Raw genomic sequence first — 21051 nt, forward strand, 5'->3', positions numbered from 1 at the left:
AATATGACGCTAGTTGAGTGTGCCTTCTTGTGCTATGTGACATTCTTGCATCAAGTTAGTTCATTGCATGCCGTTCATAACCTTGAACACTCAAACGTCGGTACCGTTGTAAACCAAGGACCCCCGTAGTACTATCGCTATGTGAGAGAACAGACAGGTTTTAGGTTAAGTCACTCAGGCAAACAGTATACAAGAAAACACGCCAAGCAAAATGATGTTTTCTCCAAACTTTTATTTGAGAACAATATACAAGAACATCTTGAGCATGAGGACCATCCCTGGCTGTCTGGGCTCACTAGGGGAAGGAAGAGAGGGAGAAAACAATTACTCCACATTTGACATGTATGTCATTTGTATTAGGCTATAGATTTGAGTTAAATTCCAAACTGAAACTAACACAGTATGATGTTTAAAAATAAAAACATTGCTACACCTGTAACAAGTGTTTCATTGCGGTGAGGAAAAAAAATAGGCTTTGCGTCAAAAACAAACTAAATACGCTTGTGCTCCATTTCATTAACTCGGGCACTAAAGCGTAGTAAGCAAGTCTGTTAACATGTAAGCTATCGTGAGTACGCTCCAATAGAGCAACAACAAAGGCCTGAGGAGAGAGGGAGAACCTATTACAGAGGTTTTAAAACAACACGAGTAGGGGAAACACGAGAATCTATTGGGGGGTAAGTGGGTGTGGCATGCGTGGCACAAGTCCAGTCTAGGACTTTTGGATGTGCAACACAGCGGCACTCCATGCTTGCATATTATACCTGGACACCTCATTTCTGCATAAGTATTCCGTGGGAGGCAAAGTCAGGAACAGAAGATGGAACAGAAACACGTTAACACATTGAAAGTTGAGGCAGAAAGTCTTGTTGGGTTTAAAAGGAAGCTACTAGTGTTGACAAGCCATATGCGTTGCATCTGTAGGAGATGCAGCTAGGATTAAATCGGGTGCTTGTATTAAACAGTCAACATGTCATTGATCCACAGTGAGAGCTTTAGGTTTGTGCCACTGGCAAGTTTGTAAGTTGACGTATTGCACAAACCCCTGGTCTGATACGTCCTCTTTAGCTGAGTCACTCCTCACATTATCAGACTTGAAAAATGTAGCCCAATTCACTTTAGTTTTTCAAGCTAGTAGTAGAAAGAATATAAGCTATTGTAACAAATGAAAGCCTTAAAAACATTTGACCCACATGCAAATTTAAGCCCCTTTTCCATGCTGTCGTAATGTACAAAGGACACAGAACTGTGTTTTTTGTTGTTTAAAGCAGCTGTTGAAGTCTGATAATTATTGTATATGTCACACCACACGCTGGCACTGACATCATATGTTTAATTATTGCAGGATGCCCTGTCATTGCGTGAAAGCGCTATATCCCACTTGTTGAGTACTGCGTAAAAGGTACAAGCAGATAAATGCCTGCTCTTTAGCAGGATCTCTGTAAATGAGGCTGGTATATTTGTTAAATTATATTTTAGCAAGTAGATTGGGAAGCTTTGCTTTTTCATTATTTGTTCATTATCACCCTTGGTAAGGATTTTTATATTCGTATTACACATTTGTGAATAACAAAATGCATCCTATGCATTAAGGCAGTTGCTTTATGAGGCTTCTGATAAGTGAAATTGTTTGTGGCTGTTATTTTCTGGGTAGGGCAAATTGTATTAAAAACAATTGTACATGTGGACGTCAGCTATTAGGTGGGTAGGTGAGGCGGTAAGGGGAGGTAAGCCATCATCCAACACTGGAGGATTATCTGCACACGGGAGTTAGGCTGCTCGTGAACATTTACCTTCTATGGTTTCCGAAGAACATTTGACAAGGTTGGAAGAATGACAAGATGAAGTTAACAGAAGCAGCAATGGCTATGTGCAATTAATTCAATTGTGCATCATCTGAACTGAACTTTTATATAATTATATACTACTCAACATTGCCGTACCTTTTTACTGGCAGCACCCACAGAGGACTTCTTGGTACCTCGTACTTTCTTCATTCTGTTCTTGCGTTCCTTGCGCTGCTTCCTGGAGGTCTTCTTTTTCTCATAGAGACCGTGCTGAGGAATGGACATTTTGAATTATTTTCATGTTCAAAACCAACTGAAGAACATGTTCATTAGCTCTCATAAAGGCCTCCTCACACTGCACCTTGTGTGTGTGTGGCCTTCAGCGTGGGGTAGGACACAAGACGTCACAGGAATGACGGTGGCCCCGCGGGCGCGTGCCCATATTTGGCACTGGTTGCTAAGCTACTGTACAGGTAGTAGCCTGGTGGCTTTTCCCACTGGTTTGGATGTAAAGTAGTTAGAATGGAAAGCCGTGACCTGGCTTATAATGAGGAGGGGGTGGAGATGTGATAAAAGCGAAGCACGTGTTGCCATTTACTATAAGCTAACATTTTTAATGTGAAACTCATACGTTTCTACCACTTTTAACCAACCTGGTACATTAAAAGTAGTGGCGATCTCCATCCATTGCTGTGCCTTCTTTACCATGTCACGGTACATCATTTGTCTTGTGTCCCAAAGCACGGGACACTAGGACATTTATTATTTTCTCAATTTTCTGTGTCATTTACTGTACAACTCAGCCAAAATCTCTTGCTATTGTCACTCTGAAATTACTCGCCATCACCTAAACCAAAAACTCAACTAGATGGCAAAGAAATGTGATAACAATAGTACAGGAAATTACAATATGAGCAATAGTATTGATTTAACATCAATTACATTGCACATTGTACACTACACAACCTTTCAAACATGACTGTCAGTCAGCACACACTTTTCTGATAGCACTATATAATGTATCTATCAGAGTTTCAAGTCCTTTGTTTTGGACGGTTAGAAATTCAACAACGTAACACCTGTAGAGTTATGGTTGCAGCAGTGAAAGCCTGAAACAAATGTACTTAACATTAAGTCCTATGTGAAAAAATATTTTTAAATTTGGAGACACCAAATAGGAAACCAACATTTTTACCATTTGACGCACAGTCTGTTTGATAGAATGACAAAGCTTATGATAATGCATTTGAACAACTTTGTCCAAATCTACAGACACATCAGCTATCCTAATTAGTAGCATGTGACACCAAATATGGTGGGGAAGTCATTAAAACAATGGCAACAGCCGTGTGTCTAAACAAGCTCGAGTCTTGACAAATCTCTAACACATCTCAACAATCTTTCCAAACTCACCCTGGCCAGTCTGTGCTTGGGCTCGTTCTTCTTTGCGTAATCTAGGGAGTCGTAGACCATGGCGAAGCCAGTTGTCTTGCCACCGCCAAACTGAGTCCTGAAGCCGAAGACGAACACGACGTCGGGGGTGGTCTTGTACATCTTGGCGAGCTTCTCCCGGATTTCAGTCTTTGGGACTGTGGCCTTTCCGGGGTGCAGAACATCGACGACCTGGAAGACAAGTTTGGGCAATGAACACACATGAAATGGGTATAAAACATTTGACTAACTGAAGCACTTAACGTTATCCAACCTTACCATTTGCTTCCTCTGAAGAAGCCGGTTCGTCATAAACTTGCGGGTCCTAACTGTAACTGTGTCGTTCTATACAGAGGAAGAAAACATGGAAATGAGCTACCTTTCAAGCAAGTATTGACAGTCACATGCTAGCACCGCAGGTTGCTTATGTATCCAAATTTTGGAAAGCTGCATTTCATTGAACATTCTCCGTCATATAAAGACAATGTAATTACAGCACTAAGCAACTAAACACTGTAAATGCATAAACCACGGGACTCATTACACACAGCGAAGATGCTTACGTTAGCCTCCGAGGGGAGCCTTAAAATCTTATCTAAGTGAGAAAATTAATGTCTTATGATAACTTGATGGATACCAGTGGTGAGGTGAAATATAATTGGGTTGTGTAAAGCCAAACAATCCCCCAAAATTATTTTCAATCTGCACGGCGTCCTTATTGACTGGTGACATGTAGCTTAGCATTTAGAAAGTGTCGTTTAAGTTCCACTAGAACGAACACAAAAACATCGATATCGGTGACTATTTCCAGACTGTGACATGAACTATCACTAAGCCTTGACAAAACTGGTGACAATACGATGATGGCCTCGATGATGAGTGGATTTTTGTTGTACTGTAGCCCTCCAGACTCACCATTTTGGTGGCGGCCTCGCTCAGGGACGTAGAAAAGGAGGAAGGACCAGTAGGCGACCGGATTAATGCCTGTCCGTAAATGGGTGCGCACCTACTGGATTTGCCTGATGTAAAAAACAAAAACCAAAAAAAAACGCCCACATTCTGTCGAAAACAGGAATAACCGTGTTTCCATTTTAAATACAAAATATAGAGAATAAAACTTGATCATTTACATTTCCTGTGAGGAAAACATAATGTATGATTATTAAACAATAATACCTTTGACAAGGACTGCTTCATTTGAAATTGAGTAAAACGAAAATATATATTTACACTTCAGTCTGAAAATAGCTCATATATCCATCCATCCATCCATTTTCTGAGCTGCTTCTCCTCACTAGGGTCGCGGGCGTGCTGGAGCCTATCCCAGCTGTCATCGGGCAGGAGGCGGGGTACACCCAGAACTGGTTGCCAGCCAATTGCAGGGCACATACAAACAAACAACCATCCGCACTCACATTCCCACCTACGGGCAATTTAGAGTCTCCAATTAATGCATGTTTTTGGGATGTGTAGGAAACCGGAGTGCCCGGAGAAAACCCACGCAGGCACGGGGAGAACATGCAAACTCCACACAGGCGGGGCCAGGGATTGAACCCGGGTCCTCAGAACTGTGAGGCTGACGCTCTAACCAGTCGGCCGTTTTCCAGTCGTCCACTGAGTGGCAGCAATATCAACTGACCTCAATATGCATCAATTGTGTGGAAACACTTAAGGCCAGATTTGTGGTTTGAAACTGTGAGAAATCCCAATTCAGCCTCCTAGTGGTTTTGTGTGAATAATACCCTTTAGCCACAGCCAAATCACAGATGCATGCAAAGTATAATCAGTACATTATTTTAGAATGAAATAGAAAACCTTCGTAGACTGTGACACTGTAGGTTCAAAGCAAACATGATTTTATACAAGCCTACTATCAAGATTAGTTCCTATAATGTGTTTACATTGCATTTACACTACATCCTGTTGATAGAAACAAATTTTTTTGCGTTGTCCCCATACTTGTGGGTGGCTTCTCTGGGTCCACAGGCTTCCTCCCGCATTCCTAACATATCCATGTTACGTTAGTAGAAGATTCTAGAATGAAATCTGTAAAATTACAAAACTTATTAAAAAAAAAAAAATACAAAACAAAAAAACTAGAAAACTGTACTTAAATAGTTCAATTCAAATCTATTGCATGTAAAAAATGTTTTACCTAAATGCTTAAAAACAAACAGTATGTACTTGGACAGTAATTCTTTCGCAAACCCCCATACTTTGCCCACCAAAGGTCTATTTTTGTCAGGGTCCCACACCGTAGTTATGACTTCCCTCGGAGAGCCGCTACGACTGTGAACCCTGTTTTGGCAAATCTTTTTCTGACATAAATTTTCCAACACAACCCATATAAATGAAAGATTACCTCATATACTGTAATTACATCCAGTAAATGGAACACATTGATGAATAACCAGTTTGGAAATCAGAAGCCTATAAAAACATGTTTTTCAACTATTACATTTCTTTTCAAAGGGGGATTGGTAACAAAACAATGCTTGCAAATATCTTAATGGTATTACACCAGAAGACAATGAGCAATTTTGATTTGCTTTCGCAGGCCACATAAAATGATGTGGCGGGCCGGATCTGGGGGCCACCATTTTGACACCTGTGGTCTAGAGCGATACCTTCCTAAACATTACCACCAACAAAATGGATGTAAAATAAAGAACACAATCGCATTTTCCTTGTTAAGGAACTTTTATTGATCTTGTAGCAAGAGCGTTCACTGGAATTTTGACTTTCATGAAAAATAGTTATCTCAAATCAAAGCTTGTTCCAAATCTTTTCTTGTTGTTTTAAAATCACACGATTTTTAAGCGCTCATTGTCCAATCAAACCGATTTTAATGACCTTTGCACTCAAGAATTTTGCTAGACAAAATTAATAATGAATCAATTTGCAATGGAAAATGGATATTTGAGGTGTATCATAACCGTATATTGACCCAAATGACTGTGATGTGATGTTTCCTGTCACTCTTTCAAACTCCACCTCAACAAACAAAAGCAAAAAGAATCTGTTTTCTTCAGTTGCTGAATACAATGTCCGTTTATACAGTTGGGGGGGGGGGGGGTCGGGGGGGGGGGGGGTGGGGCAAAAACATCTGTTTTGCAGTAGTAGAAAATGATGACTCCTGTAGATTTATGTACTGCATTGCATTTAAGTAAGGCGTGGGTACACTTATATTAACCAAAAAAAAAATTTAAAATAAATAAAAAAGGTCATTACAGTAGAATGGATTAAAGACACTGGGGACAGTTTTGCAGATTATGGAATGGCACCATCAAAACTCTGAGACACTTTTGACCAAGCTGAAAGTTTGCTTAACCTCCAGGCAAACGAGACCATTAATACAGAAAACGGTATCTTTGAAAAAAAAATACAAATTAAATGCGTACACCATATCTGGATCATTTCAAGTTTTCCCCAAAAAATCTACATTGGTCTTGAACAATTTCCACATTAGGTCAGAATATTTAAATCAAGTATCACCTCCCTTCTTGCATCAGTGTTACAAAATGTGGGAAATTTTCAAATAAGGACACTTTCATTGGGATGTAATGTGAATTTACAGGGATAACCTGGATATGGATTTAATTTATGCAACATTCTTGTTTTTTGTTTTTCAATGATATAACCAGATGAAAAAATATAAAAATTATTTATTTTCATGCATGTCTCCTCGTGACAAAACTAAATGTTCATTGCCTACATTTTTTCTCACTACCGATTTCCAGTTAATTCCTATTAATTGTCATTATAATTTTTTTTCAAGTGTCCAAGTTTGAAAATTTCCTGTCTCAAGTTTCCATAAACTTAGTGAGAATTTCCCACCTGTTTTCACCTGTTTTTCAACATTAAGCGCTTGTCAACCAAAAAGGCCTGTCCCATACTATTTCGCCTGGAGAAACAAATATTATGTAATTTGTTCTTGCCAGAGAACACAATTGATAACAATTTCCAAATTTTCCAAAATAGTGATCATCCACACAGAATGGTCAGAATTATCACAATGAAAGGCCAACATTTAATTTTATGGCCTTCAATTACAGTATAAAATATTTTTATTTCAATGTCATTTTTTTAAATTGCAGCGGTTTGCATTGATATATTGAAAAATCTGTACATGCGTAAATAGACCAAACTGCACATTGTGGCGATTTTCAAATAGTTCCTAATCCAAAAATAAAATAAAACAAATAATGATATATATATATATATATATATATCTATAGAGATATATATTTTTTTTAAATAAGTCTATAATGAAGTTCAAAGCATTAAGGCTAAAATAAAAAACACAGCCCTGTCCTCTTGCGATAAGTCAGGTGTGCTCTGTTAATGAGCTCACTGCCATTCATGTGTGTGTGGATGCATAATCATCCCGCCAGCTCCCTTTGTTGTATGGCTGAATTGTACAGCAGCTATGGAATTCTATTCAAATTAACCCAGTTTCCAGAGTGAGCCCCCCGCCGTACCAGACAGTATGCACTGTATCTCTCTGATACACACGCGCGCGCACACACACACACACACACACACACACACAGATGACATCCAGCAGGAGCAGCGAGGTGGAGAGCGAAAGAAGATGGCTGCCATGAGGGCTCAACAACACATTTGTTTCTATAAGCCAAGCCACTGACATGACAGGGCATGCCAGGTCATTTACTTGTTTGTTTGTTTGTTTGTTTGTTTTTGTGTGCTGGTGCCAGTCTTTCAGATGTCCATTTCAAACTGAGCGTCGTCACCTTAAACACAAACAAAAGCAAAGTATTAAGACACACAATTGTAGAATTCGTTAAAAAATACATACATTCAGTGAACCCCCCCATTATATCAAAGTTCATCTTTCGTGCCCCCACTACATTGCAGATTTTTTTTTAAGGAAAATGTTTTTTTTTTTTATAGGGTTACACAGTACTGAACAGCCAAGTCCTAATTGAGAGTTGCGTGCTACAATATAGCACCAGGTTGTGCCACAACATGCCGGGCAACACTGAGGTCTACCGGAAGACATCCAGCGTAATAGTAACAGTGGTAGTAATAATAGTAAGGGGTCTGCTTAAGGTTTCTTCCCAAGAGTGAGTTTTTCCTAGCCTCCATTGCCTAGTGCTTGCTCATGTGGGGTTCAGCTGATCTTTTTTTTACCGTGGTTTTAGACCTGCTCTATGTGTAAAGTGCTTTGAGATGACTTATGTTGTGATTTGGCGCTATATAAATAAAATTGAATTGAATTTAAACTGAATAGTTATACTTTAATAAGTGTGTTCTAATAAGTTTAACTGTGTTTAAAGTGTGTGGGAGGGGTAAAACGATCAAATATTTAAAAGTTTTGATATGCTCTCTATAGCGCAGCTTTTCACCTACAGTGGGTGGTTCTGGAACATATCCACTGCAACAATGTGGGAGGCAATTTTTGCAATCGTAGTAAACAATATTAACAGTGTATGTCACTGTATGTCAGCTAAACTGGAATTTGAACAAAATAAAAAGGACTGTTATGGTGAAATAGAGCAAAACGTTAACAGCCGACACCGACTGGGCAGAATATGAGCATGGCTTCGGTAGATATGGCTGTTTTTGTTAAGCAAATGTGCATGACTATATCAGTTTTTTCCTGATGGGAAAAGGGAGGCTTTATTTGTCAAAGTGGATGTCGCTCGGGGCAGTACGGTGTCTAGTGGTTAGAACAGCTGCCTCACAATTCTGAAGCTCTGGAACCGGCCTTCTGGAGTTAAGTTTGCATGTTTAGAATACATTGACTATTATGGAAAAATGCAAACAAGAATCAAGTATTACTGGGTGGAATAGGAGCTTGGATCAGTAGATGCTGCTGTTTCAATTAGCAACAGTGGACCTTTCCGCGTACTCTGAGTTCCACCCAAATTCCCCCAAAATTGCATGTTTGGCTCATTGAAGACTACATTTGTAGATGTGAATGGTTGTTTATCTATATGCGCCATGCGATTGGCCGGCATCCAGTCCAGGGTGTATGCCACCCCTCGCTCAAAGTCAGCTGGGATAGGTGACAGTTAACCCGTGAAATTCAGGAGGACAAGCGCTATAGAAAAGCATTGACGGATGACGCACCCAACAACAGTCACTATTTGTGGTAATGATCAGGTTGAGTAGAAGCTGGTTGTTACCGGTCGTAGGCTTTCCGTCGTGATTGTTGACGTGGTTGTTGGCTTCATTCTTCCGGTTCTCATGTGGCGTGTTTTGGCTGGTCACGCCAGGGATAACAGGCAGGTGAGCGGGCGGGGTCTGGGCAATGGGCGAATTACGCATGTCCAGCAAGAACTTGCGGTCGTAGATGATCCGCGTTCCTGCAACAGGATACACAGGATGGGTTTTGCATGGACATGTATTGTATTTATATTTTCCATCACAGGACATACAAGGTTTAGGACAGGACAGGTGTAGGTGCCTCACGCCCTAGCCACACGTCTACTCTGTAAAAAAAATAAAAATAAAGCGCAGATCAACTTCTGGCTAGCAGACAACATGGCTAGGAATATCCTTTCAGATAGTGCCAAAGCAATAATAAATTCTATTTTGTGTTTTTATAGCATAATAATTCAGACTATTCAAACTGTTAAGGCCTTTTCACACCGCACTTTCTCAACGTGAAAGGACGGCACGTCACAGCGACAACGACCACAGCGCCCCGGTGCAGCGTGCCCAAATTTGGAAGCGTTGGCGTAGACGCCTACCGGGAAGTAACAGGTAAGTTTTCTCGCTGGAGAAGTAGACCACAGCTCAGCAACTTCGGCAAGATGTATCTGTCTTTTCTGTAAAAGAAAGCCCGTTGCTCATTTTAAGAAGGTGGAGGAGGAGACATGCTGCAGGGGGGAATAAAAGGAAATGGGTGAACCCTATAGTAATGGCTCGTCGGGACCTCAGAGAGTTTAGGCTTGTTCATTTCCCTAGTACAAGTCCGCCCAAAAAAAAATAAAAAATATAAATTCAAACAGAAATCACTCTGTCAGCTTGTCTCCCATTTGAGGACCATTCTGACATCACCACGATATCGCTTTTGATATAACTTTTTTTCTATACAAGGTCGCTCCGCAGCCGCCCTATATTGTCGCCCCCGTGAGACAGTAAGCGCACTGTTGCCCCCTCAGCACATACACAATGAAAGGGAAAGTCATGGGCCTCAATCGAATGGCCAAGTGCAGTGTGAAAAGGCCTTTAGTGTTGCAGTTGTCTGCATCGTACATTTCCTAAGAAGAAAAACTGTTGCACTTTCCTAAAAAGCAAAGATTTAAGATGTTGTACATTATTGAATATTTAGTAATTTTTTGGGGGTAAACTATTTGGCGGGCAGCATGGTGTACGTACCTAGCATGTGTGCTTCACAGTTTTGTGATCAAGAGTTGGAATCTCAGCTCTGGGCTTCCTGTATGGAGTGCTTGTGTATTTTTTAGGTGTACATAGGTGTGAATGGGCAAATGAATGGTTGTTTGTCTATATGTGCCATGTGATCGACTGGCGACCAGTCCATGGTGTACCTTGCCTCTCCCCCAAAGTACGCTGGGAAAGGCTCCAGCTCACCTGCAGCCCTAAGGAGGACAAGCACTATAGAAAATGGATGGAAGGATGGACATTTTTTTGTTTGAGAATGTTTTTTTGGATGGCAGTTAATGTTTCAATTTAAATGTCATGAAATCTGTTACCCTTTTACACAAACGCTAAGCAGTTTTACATTCTGCAGTCTGACCTGAACCATGACCTTAAAACCAGTGTACATACCGTTACCTCCCTACTAACAATTAAAGCTCACTTTGGAAGCCACTCAACCTCCCTATTGTGAGTTGATAACTCCAGTATATTAAAAGAGCAGGCTTCTTGTTAAACATAAGTATTTGGGTCAGTGCTCTCAGAGACAACTTAAGGTAGCGTCCACACAAAGAAGCTCTCCCAATGGACTGGCAGCAAAAGCATTTATTTTCTTCAATAAAATAAAATTTGCTGACCCGGAACTATGATAAGATCAGAGTGTTTATCACTGTCAAACCAATCAGATTCAAAGATGATTTTCACAGTGGGCTCTTTGACCTTGTACAGAAGGAACGTTACGATTTTATCAGGGCTCTGTTCCAGCAAATGCTTCAATCCAGTGCAGCTAGGACGAACAAAGTGTTCTGCAAAATATTTTTTATTACAGCTATGATAATGCTTTCAAGAATTATGACTCACTGCACTTCTGTACTCAACAATTCTGGCTCTGCAGTTAGTCTTACCTTCGAGTCTGGCTCTACTGAAGAAAAAATAGCCTAACACAAGTAAAGAACTAATGTATCCAAAACGCTTATAAATAACGACAGTGGCCAACAACCTTTTGTAAACAAAGGACTTTTATTTGGGTATTCCACGACCGGTGTAGTGCATTTAAGTCATTGTTTGACAAGAAGGAGTACTGAGAGTTAAGATGTAGACTGCTACGTTAGCTTCACACACTAGCGAGCTAGTTGCCATAAGCTTGCCACTTGTTATCTAAGGGTCAGTGACATGACATTGTGGTTGATTTCATTTGAAAGTTAATACATTTACAAATGTAAATAATAAATAAAAAAAATATGTTCTTAAATAAACTGAACAGTTGTGGTACATTCTCCAGACTACTGTGCAGGTTGCGTGTTCAGTTCTCACTCAGTGATGATGTAAATGTGAGTGTAAATGGCTGTCTATCTCTACATGCCCCATGATTGACTGGCGACCAATCCAGGGTATATTCTGCCTTTCACCCTAAGTCGCTTGGGATAGGCTTGTTTGTTGATGTGCCGTGAGATTTTTCAATTGTAAAATATGTTCCTTGGCTCCATAAAGGTTGGAAATCACTGCTCTAGTCAGATCGTGTATTCTAATCAGTCAGGTCAAACCAACGTTACAACATGACAGAAATAATGGGTGCTAACTTACTGTAATTAAATTATTTTATTGTAATTAAATTACTTCACTCACACCGAAACTTTACAGCATGATTCGACAGAACGGCGGCATGTTTACGTACAACCGTTAGCGCTAGCACTAGCTTGCTAGGCTACATAACGTTTTTGTTGCCTGCTTGCAAGTCCTCGCCTGTCCTGAGCACCGGTGACCACCAACACGTTTTCCCACATTTTGTCCCTATATTACAGTCGGCGCGATCCACTCTTGTTGTCATCGCCACGGTAACAAGTGTATCTGGTCGCATTTGAGTTGACAAGATAAAGCCCAATGATTGTAAAAAATTGGATTCGGTGGTATCGGAATACAAGATTTTCTTGCAGTAGTCTGACATAGTGCAATCGTGAAAGAGCAAGTTTGTCTTATAGTCTGATCTGGGCATTACGTGTTGTCTGTCCCACACCGCCGCCATGTTTTTTTAATAACTTTATTGGCCATCAGATATTTGCAGTACTACGTCAAAATACACGCGACAAGGGTAAAAATAAACTAGCTTTTGGATTCAAATATACTGTGCACGATGGCGACGCGGAGTCTATATGTCTTTTGTGGAGCCGATCAATGACATCACTGATCGGATCGGCGAATTATGACATTAAACCCTTTCAGCCGATCAGCATAAAATGCTAATTAGCGGCCGATACCGATCAGGCCGATAATCAGTGTAAAGTCTAAAAATGACAACAATGCCTGTACAGTTAATACAGGTTTTATGGTGGCCACAGACACGGGAAAGAAATAATCCAAACACTATTGTTCTCAATGGGAAATTTTGATTTGAAACTATAATTCAAAGTAGGAACTAGCCGTTTACCATAATTTGCTCTCTTCGAGTACAAGAAATACAACACTGCATCGATAATTCTGCCCTTTCTTTAGCAGAGGGGTACTAAATTAACAATTTTATGACAATCCTGTTTGGAGAACTGCATTGTATCATGGTGGAATGTGTGCTTGCCTTATTTATCTACACAAGTGTGCACCAGTGTACTAAGACATTAAAATTGATATTGTGCGGGGGTGTTACTAGTGTTTGTGACCATAATCCAACAAACGCATCTGGCTAAAGATTCCTGAGGGTTGGCTGGGTAACCAAAAACCAAAACAACAACAACAACAACACTGGGTGATTTGATAACCACGTCAAACTTCACAATTCCTGCTCTGCAAAGTAGCCAATCACAGAGCAGCAACGAGGAGGAGGCGGGGCTAACATTGTTTTTGTTTTGAACGGTATGACAAGGTGAAGACCACAATGACAGAAGACGCAGGTGTGTGCACCTCAGCACTACTTTCCAATGTTTTTGGTTAAAACAAGAAAAAATAATGAGAGCTTTTTTACCTCCGGGAGTGGTAGAGAATAAAGTGCCTCCAGGGGTGGTACAGTAGTCATGAGGTAGCTGCGTTGAGTCGTTGATCAACACCGTCCTGGTCGGGATGGCCCTGCTCTCGCTAAACTGACGACTGTTCGACATTTTTCGGCGCCGCTTCGTTGACAAATTCGGCCTCTAAGGTAATTCGGGGTGCTTATCTCCCGACGGACAGTGTAAATCAGGGCCGTTCCCCGCTCTCTTGTGTCTTTCCAAGGGCTTTCTGTCGCTCCTCACGTCCTCCCAGCCGTCAGCGCCGTTCCCTCCCTCAGCAAGGCAGGAAGCAGGGCGAGCAGCGGGCGGAAATGACGTCATAGATGCGCCCACGATGGAAAAACAAATATATATATTTAAATATTGCCCTGTAATGAAAGTACCGCATGTAAACATACAATAATAACAACAAAAATAAATGATTGCTTGAATACGAAAAATTTAAAATTAAAGACCAAAAATTTAGGATATATGATAGTATCGTAAAACAGGAGAAAATAATGAAGACACTTATTAATAGAAGACATAAATACTGTATTTAACGCAGAAGAAGCAACGTTGAAATTTGATAAACATAATATTGAAAAGTGTAAATGTTCAGGTACTCTGTCATTCATTATTGCACGTTGTATCGTGGCAGTGTGGTTTGTTACTTGTGTGTTTTTTCACATGGAGAAGCTTTTGTTTAAGTGTTTTATTCGTAAGAGTTTTTGTGTGGAAAGACAAAACATAGTTACTTCCTCTTACACGTAATTTGAACTACAGACAGACTGAGAGACTCACAGACTATAAAAAGATGACGAGAACATCTGCACTCTATTTGGGGTTAATCAGAGGCACTTTAAATTGTGGCATGTGCGATCTGAACAGCCACATTATAGGAGGGTGTGCACACTTATGTAACCATATAATCTCAGTTGTTTATTTTTACTTACCCTCTCGAAAATATTTTTTAAAATTAAGTTCTACAAGTTATAGGTCTCATTATTAGTGGAAAATGCTTTGAAATGATTTATCTTGGTCTCATGTTTGTATGTCACAAAAACTTGACATTTGAACAGGGAGACTGTAGACTGTTTAAATCCACTGTAGCTAGATCCATAATAGTTCTATCAGAATCAGAATCATCTTTATTTGCCAAGTATGTCCAAAAAATACACAAGGAATATTGCACATTGAAACTTGAGAGGAATTAAAAACGTTTAAAAAATTAATGTAAATTGGATAATAATCAGTGGAGGGAAGAAGCGAAGTAAAAACACTTTTGTTACTGTACTTGTAGATTTTTCAGGTATCTGTACTGTATTTGAATGTTTATTTTTATTCAAACTTTGTACTTTTATGGTCTACATTTTAAAACAGATGTAGATCTGTACTTTCTACTCCTTACTTTGCCAAAATAGGTTTGTTACTTTTCTCAAACCTCCACGGACGACGATGTGTGACGTAAATAGAGTCAACAGCGGACAGCAGCGACCTGGCGGAAAGTGAACCAGGGAACGACGATGCAACAGATTTGGAAAGGCAAGATAATCTCCATACATGGCCTTATTTAAGACAATATTTTAATATTGTTAGCAACAAGAATTATTTGTGGCGACTGCGTTGTCTTGTACCAGCCTAAAAAACACCAGCTTCTCCATCTAATGTGAACAAAAACAATATATATATTCTTTCCAGTTGTTATCATTAACTAATTTAGATATTTGGCTGTTATTTGTTTTGCTCATGTAGAACTTGATGTCAGTTCAGTCTGGACGACGGCATGATATTTTATAGATAGTTTCATGGATAGATATATTGGTTCACTAGGATAAGTTATCACATTTCAGGGTGAAAGAATGACATTTAGTGTATTTTTTTTTTTAATTGTTGTGAAATGTAAAAACTAATCAAATTTGAGCCAAACGTATGTACTGTATTACGGATCACTTTGACCAGAGCATTTTTTTACATATGCATCTGTACTTTTAAGTACAAAGTATGAGTGTACAGTCCTTTAACATCTCTGTTTGAGCCAACGTTTATTTTTCCAGTTCTGCGCTATTAACTCGGGATTGTCCTGCATTCCCTGAACGTCCCAAAGGCATTGCGCGCATGCGCATTGCCCTTCCGCCTGCCTTGAGTCCACCGCCTTGACTGACTCCTCTTCCGCCGCCATCCCTCATCCAAACGTGCACATAATCATGAGCTTCACTGTGGAAAAGAGGGGCATTGCCAACTCCCTGAGCTACCGCTTGTTCTTCAGTGAGTACAACATACGTTGATATTTTTTATTTTATTTTTTTTAATCTGGGCAGAATGAAATGGTTTGTTGTCCTTTTAAAAGAACTGCGCGAATGCGAGTGAAAGGCTTTCGGTAACCTCCCACGTGTCACTTATTCATTGAATGTCGCCACAAGATTTCTTCATTTTGGTGAAAGTTTTCCTTTCGCACACATTCTTTCTTTTTTGGGGGAATATTCTCGTTGGGTTTGGCCAATATCATAATTTTATACTCAATTATGTTAAACCGGTTTGTCAGGTTACTGACATCTCAAGCGGAAGGCAGCAAATTTTGGGGGCTGTAAATCGAAACTTATGTTGCGATCGCAGGGGAAAATCTTCAGGGTGGTACCATACGTCATCGCGTTCGGACAGCACCCTCTGATTAAAGGACGTTTGTAGAGTGCATTGCCTCGTCAAGTCGCTACAGTGACTAATTCATTTGTGGGTGTTTGTCTCAGCGGTCCAGTGCTGTAATAGAATAGCTATTATTAAACAATGCTTTAAACACAGTATTTCCTGTCTTAAATGCCTTGGCACCAATGGGGTTTTCTGCTCTCATTGTCTTGCAGAGAATTCTGAAGGGAAGTACATCTCACCATTCCATGACATACCAATATATGCCAATGAGGGACAGGTAAGGAAATGCCTCTCATGTCATTAAGTCACATTTTAAAGGGGACATTATGCATTTATGACATGTTAGTCAGACATGCAAGTGGCTTAACATGTTTGTCATGTGCCTTCATCAAAATACCCCAAGGATCAAGAATTGTAGGACACTTTAAACTGCCCTTTTTGTATCTTGCTGAAATTAGCCTGTTTTGAGGGGGCAGTCCTGTCTCGCGCAAGCGAGGCACTATTCACCCCGCGCCATACGCTGCTGGGTCAATGGCAAGTACAGCTTTCATTTCCATGACAACTTGGGGCGGAGCTAGCGGGTGGCTGCACGTTAGGCTCGGAGTCTGAAAAAACAAAAAACGGGTGGATTGTATTTTCCATCATGGAGGCAGCACTTCAACCCCAAGCAGCTGAATTGTCTATTAGTATGCAGATCCGTGCATGTGCACATTGCCAAACACAAATATGACCCGCCCCATCATGTCAACTTGACAATTATGTGCCGTTTATTATAAGATAACGCTAATCAGTGCATCTAACAAAAATCAATGCAACTCCTCTTACCTGTTGGATTTGACATGGTAGTGTTTCAGATAGTGTACAGCGGTCATGGTTTGAAAATGGCGGATCTTCATGGTCTTGGGTGAAGAAACTCTGTGTCGGGGCGGTTATAATGTAAATTAGAGAACTGAATTGTGATATTGCATTTCCCAGAATTCAGAAGAGCTCGCTCGCTGACACGTTTTCATTTTCAGAAATTGGCAGATGACTAAAGATTTTCTTCGTTGTTAAATTTCACACATGATGGGTAGGCAGGCACTCCAGAGACCCAACTATTTGTATACGAGCAATCCCAAAGTACATTTTCTACGATACGTCCCTTTAAAGTCATTTTAATGTTAAAAGGCTGTCATGCAGAGTTGGCCACCTATTGCATTAGGTAATGTTTTCCAGAACAAGTGAGGTCAGAGTCTATTGAGCCTCGATATCATCTCTTAGGGCTGTAAATGTCTGTACGGTCATAAAATTGTGCATCAAAAAAGTAACTAGGAATGAAAATGAATCCACACATTGAAATGTAATCTTTTCCAGGACATCTTTCACATGGTGGTAGAAGTACCAAGATGGACAAATGCAAAGATGGAGGTAAGAAATGTCACCATTCTGGTTTTGTGTTGTAATTAACCCATATAGCAATTATTAACAAGCAGTAGGTGCCCTATATAACCAATAAACAAATAAATGTCAAAATCAGTATGAATATGGTTCAAACAACAAGGGGAGAAGGGATGTTTATTTTATTCAACGTTAATTTTCTTGTGATGGAACTTGGAACAGTTGGAATCACAACATTTGCTACAGCAGCAAACAACACTACAATATTGGTTCCAATAAGTTTGTACTACCGGTATTTAAGATGCATGTCAGATTATTTGGGTAGTATTAGTTAGCGATGAACAGATACAGATACTAGCACGGGTATCAGTGCCAATACTGTACATCTGTATAGTACTCTGTACTCATAATATACTGCATGCCAATACTCCTGTACCACATGACCAGCCTGACACATACTTTTTGGGTAGGAGCTATGTCAGCCATGGAGATTTTTAAGGACAGGAATGACAACACTTTTAGGTGACTGCAAATTATGCACTGGAAAATAGATAATTAGCTTGGGCGTTGACCGCCATCTGGCCAAACTGTCGCTCTTTATTTCCTAACTTTCACAGCTAAACTTCCCATAGAACATTTATGAAAAAATCCTGTAAAGTTACTGGAAATGTGCTGGACCCCCTTTGCAAGTGTTGTTGTAAGTCATCATTGTAGCTCACATAGTTTGACTGTGATCAAATAGACCACTTACAGCTTTGCTATTCTCTTTGCAGATCGCCACAAAGGATCTCTTGAACCCAATAAAACAAGACGTGAAGAAGGGCAAGCTGCGCTACGTCGCTAATGTTTTCCCCCATAAAGGCTACATATGGAACTATGGAGCCATTCCTCAGGTCAGCACGTTTTCACCAAACACATCATTTTTAAAAACATTTTGTTGATTTGTCTCGTGCTGTTTTAGACTTGGGAAGATCCAGCGCACAAAGACGGAGACACCGGCTGCTGCGGGGACAACGACCCCATTGACGTCTGTGAAATCGGGTCCAAGGTATATACAATAAAAGGTCTGTTTTTATCTATTGCCTATCGGTTGCGTCACATTGACAAGTGTGCACACGTGCTGGTCAGGTGTGTTCTCCCGGCGAGGTGATCACAGTGAAGGTTCTCGGGATCCTGGCTATGATCGACGAGGGTGAGACTGACTGGAAAGTGATTGCAATCAACATTGAGGACCCTGAAGCCAATGAGCTCAACAGTAAGTACGACTCGTTGTTGACTTTTTTTTTTTTAATCCTCTTTTTCTTGCATTTTGATCTTATTTGTCCTCGACTTCAGACATCACTGATGTTCAGAGATTGAAGCCCGGCTATCTGCAGGCCACGGTAGACTGGTTCAAGAAGTACAAAGTGCCTGATGGGAAGCCAGAGAACAAATTTGCTTTCAATGAGGAGTTCAAGGACAAGGTGCTATTATTATCATAATTGTTTTTTTTTTAAACACAATTTATCGCCTGATGTGTCACTTGAACAACCCCCCACACTGCAATTACCTCAGTTCTTAGACGCTGTTGCTCAGACATTTGTGTTAACTGTGGCGCCCATTTGAGCTCCATAGCAAAGCAAAAAGCACCTAACAAGCCATGCAACCAATCTCTGGGTCCAGTAACTTTATGGTGGAGTCCTACCACATGAAAAATAATGCAAATCTATTAATAATATTCATCCATCCATTTTCTGTACCGCTATATCCTCACAAGGGGTGCTTTGGCCTATCCCAGCTATCTTTGGGCGAGAGGCGGGGTAAACCCTATAATATTGTATATTGTAATTCTGAAAACTTGCCCGTGAAAACAATGGCCTCCCCTAATACAAGGGTCCTCCACATAATGAACTACTTTGCACAGTGGTGTAATATGTGATCACGTGGCACACAAAAACAATCTCCGTTACCGCCAAATTTGCTGTTTTTCATTTGATAGTTGCATATTTATGTGCTAGAAGAGTTGTGGTTTTCATACAAATATTTACTGTTATTATGACTAAACCACTGCGTTAGAGTAGGTTGGTGATAGACTACAGCGCTTTCCAACTTATGTATACATTCTAGTTAAGTCGCCGCCAAAGGAACCGAACTTTGTCGTAAACAAAGGGCCCCCCTGTAGATGCCGTCCCTTTTGCGTAAATAAATGCACTCTATCAGGCAACAAAGTATGGCTAGGTATATTTTTGAAATGGTCAAAATAGTCCCAAAAAAAAGTCTTGTAAATTTACTACATGAATTGGTTCTTTGGTTTCATTGCGTGCCATTAAAAAAAAGGTCAATTCTACCTTTATTTGGGTCTTTTTAAGCTTATGAAAATGTCACCAACAATCAAAATATAGAATTTTTGTATTCCAGTCAACTAAACGACTAAACTGTGTATACTGTGTTATGTTCTCAGGACTTTGCCATTAAAATTATCAAGCGCACTCACAACTTCTGGAAAGCTCTGATTTGCCAACAGACCGACGGTGGTGAACTGAACTGGTAGATAATTTTTATATTATTATATAATATCATATAAACATACTGCCTGCTCATGTTTTATATATATATTATATTTTACAAAATGCAGCAGAAACACGTGCACCTCATCCAGTGACAGCCCTTTCTGCTGCTCGATGGACGAGGCTAAAACTGCTGTCGGTGATGTAAGTAAAAGATTTAAGAATAAAAATGCAGTATTGTGTCCATATCATCAGATGTTTTGTTCTGTATTTTTAGGCATGTCCTTGTGAAAAGGTGGAGCCCATCCCATCATCAGGTAGTGTATTGATAACGACGTTTGGGTTCAGTTAATTGATTTTCCTGACTGACTGTGTGGTTTGAATATTCTGTTTCTTCTATTGGCAGTCGATAAATGGTTTTACTACGACAAGAAGTAATCTACAAGCTTACTGCATGGGAGAAGAAAGTGGACATTTCATCTGTCATAGGCTTACTTGAAGACGATAGGAACTTTTGTAGCAGTGGAACGAGACATTGCAGGTTTTGTAAGGTGTCTGTCTTCCTTATGGAAATGTGAGATAGTGGGTTGAGATTGTAGTGATATGGAAAAAAATGCATTTAATTCTTCCCTTATTTATCAAAAGCTTTCCCTACACATGAGGTGGAGGTTTAAAACTGACAGGTGCAAAGCCTATTAATATGTGTGCCATGTAAGATACACTGAATTGCTTTAATAAAGCTACGCTAGTAAATAATCAATGACGTGTGATGATTTCCCTCCCTCGACGCAAATACATGATTGTGGTGGCGTTGTATTGGTGCCATCCAGTGTTCACTATTAAAAAAAAAATACACTCGCTTAAGTGTGAATTCATTGTTTTTGTTTTTTGTTTTACATTTTCCAATATTTTGGACCTGTTACGTGGCTGAATAAGGTAGGCAAAATATTATAAACCTTAAAACTGCATTGGTGCGATCCTGAATACTGAAAATTATAACAAATATTAATACTTAAACTAGTT

At 40.0% G+C, this 21051-nt stretch overlaps 3 protein-coding genes across 5 annotated transcripts; 1 reads left to right on the plus strand and 2 right to left on the minus strand.

Annotated features, from left to right (window-relative positions):
- Positions 1-212: 212 nt before the first annotated feature.
- On the minus strand, positions 213-4430 carry rps24 (ribosomal protein S24). 2 transcript variants are annotated; one of them, XM_061789393.1, is made up of 6 exons: positions 4395-4430; positions 4134-4277; positions 3498-3563; positions 3201-3410; positions 1944-2057; positions 213-295 (listed from the first exon to the last, which is right to left on the minus strand). In XM_061789393.1, exons 1-6 carry the CDS (start codon positions 4413-4415, stop codon positions 293-295), a joined length of 558 nt encoding a protein of 185 aa, XP_061645377.1. In that variant the 5' UTR covers positions 4416-4430; the 3' UTR covers positions 213-292. The 2 variants fall into 2 exon arrangements, with proteins under 2 accessions (XP_061645377.1, XP_061645376.1); XM_061789392.1 differs by lacking the exon at positions 213-295 and adding an exon at positions 765-779.
- A 1469-nt stretch (positions 4431-5899) lies between these two features.
- On the minus strand, positions 5900-13653 carry eif4ebp2 (eukaryotic translation initiation factor 4E binding protein 2). The gene is made up of 3 exons (XM_061789395.1): positions 13519-13653; positions 9371-9550; positions 5900-7972 (listed from the first exon to the last, which is right to left on the minus strand). Exons 1-3 carry the CDS (start codon positions 13649-13651, stop codon positions 7941-7943), a joined length of 345 nt encoding a protein of 114 aa, XP_061645379.1. The 5' UTR covers positions 13652-13653; the 3' UTR covers positions 5900-7940.
- Positions 13552-20788, plus strand: ppa1b (inorganic pyrophosphatase 1b). Of its 2 annotated transcripts, XM_061789388.1 has the most exons (13): positions 13552-13689; positions 14944-15064; positions 15627-15787; positions 16378-16442; positions 17519-17572; positions 18316-18435; positions 18504-18590; positions 18671-18797; positions 18878-19005; positions 19983-20068; positions 20157-20232; positions 20306-20345; positions 20435-20788. In XM_061789388.1, the coding sequence occupies exons 3-13, from the start codon at positions 15727-15729 to the stop codon at positions 20464-20466; spliced, it is 876 nt and encodes a 291-aa protein (XP_061645372.1). In that variant the 5' UTR covers positions 13552-13689; positions 14944-15064; positions 15627-15726; the 3' UTR covers positions 20467-20788. The 2 variants fall into 2 exon arrangements, with proteins under 2 accessions (XP_061645372.1, XP_061645371.1); XM_061789387.1 differs by lacking the exon at positions 13552-13689 and having other exon boundaries at positions 13864-15064.
- The last annotated feature ends 263 nt before the right edge of the window (positions 20789-21051 follow it).

The sequence above is a fragment of the Phyllopteryx taeniolatus genome, chromosome 11, assembly GCF_024500385.1.
Source record: "Phyllopteryx taeniolatus isolate TA_2022b chromosome 11, UOR_Ptae_1.2, whole genome shotgun sequence".
NCBI lineage: Eukaryota > Metazoa > Chordata > Actinopteri > Syngnathiformes > Syngnathidae > Phyllopteryx > Phyllopteryx taeniolatus.

Coding starts and splice junctions, on each gene's coding strand:
- rps24 (XM_061789392.1), bottom strand. CDS start 4,415: ATGAAGCAGTCCTTGTCAAAG. Junction 4,278..4,394: donor TGAAGCAGTCCTTGTCAAAG/GTATTATTGTTT, acceptor TGTTTTCGACAG/AATGTGGGCGTTTTTTTTTG. Junction 3,411..3,497: donor TTCTTCAGAGGAAGCAAATG/GTAAGGTTGGAT, acceptor CTTGTCTTCCAG/GTCGTCGATGTTCTGCACCC.
- eif4ebp2 (XM_061789395.1), bottom strand. CDS start 13,651: ATGTCGAACAGTCGTCAGTTTAGCGAGAGCAGGGCCATCCCGACCAGG. Junction 9,551..13,518: donor ATTCTCTACCACTCCCGGAG/GTAAAAAAGCTC, acceptor ATCCTGTTGCAG/GAACGCGGATCATCTACGAC. Junction 7,973..9,370: donor CGACGGAAAGCCTACGACCG/GTAACAACCAGC, acceptor TTTGTGTTTAAG/GTGACGACGCTCAGTTTGAA.
- ppa1b (XM_061789388.1), top strand. CDS start 15,727: ATGAGCTTCACTGTGGAAAAGAGGGGCATTGCCAACTCCCTGAGCTAC. Junction 17,573..18,315: donor GGACAAATGCAAAGATGGAG/GTAAGAAATGTC, acceptor TTCTCTTTGCAG/ATCGCCACAAAGGATCTCTT. Junction 19,006..19,982: donor ATGAGGAGTTCAAGGACAAG/GTGCTATTATTA, acceptor TTATGTTCTCAG/GACTTTGCCATTAAAATTAT.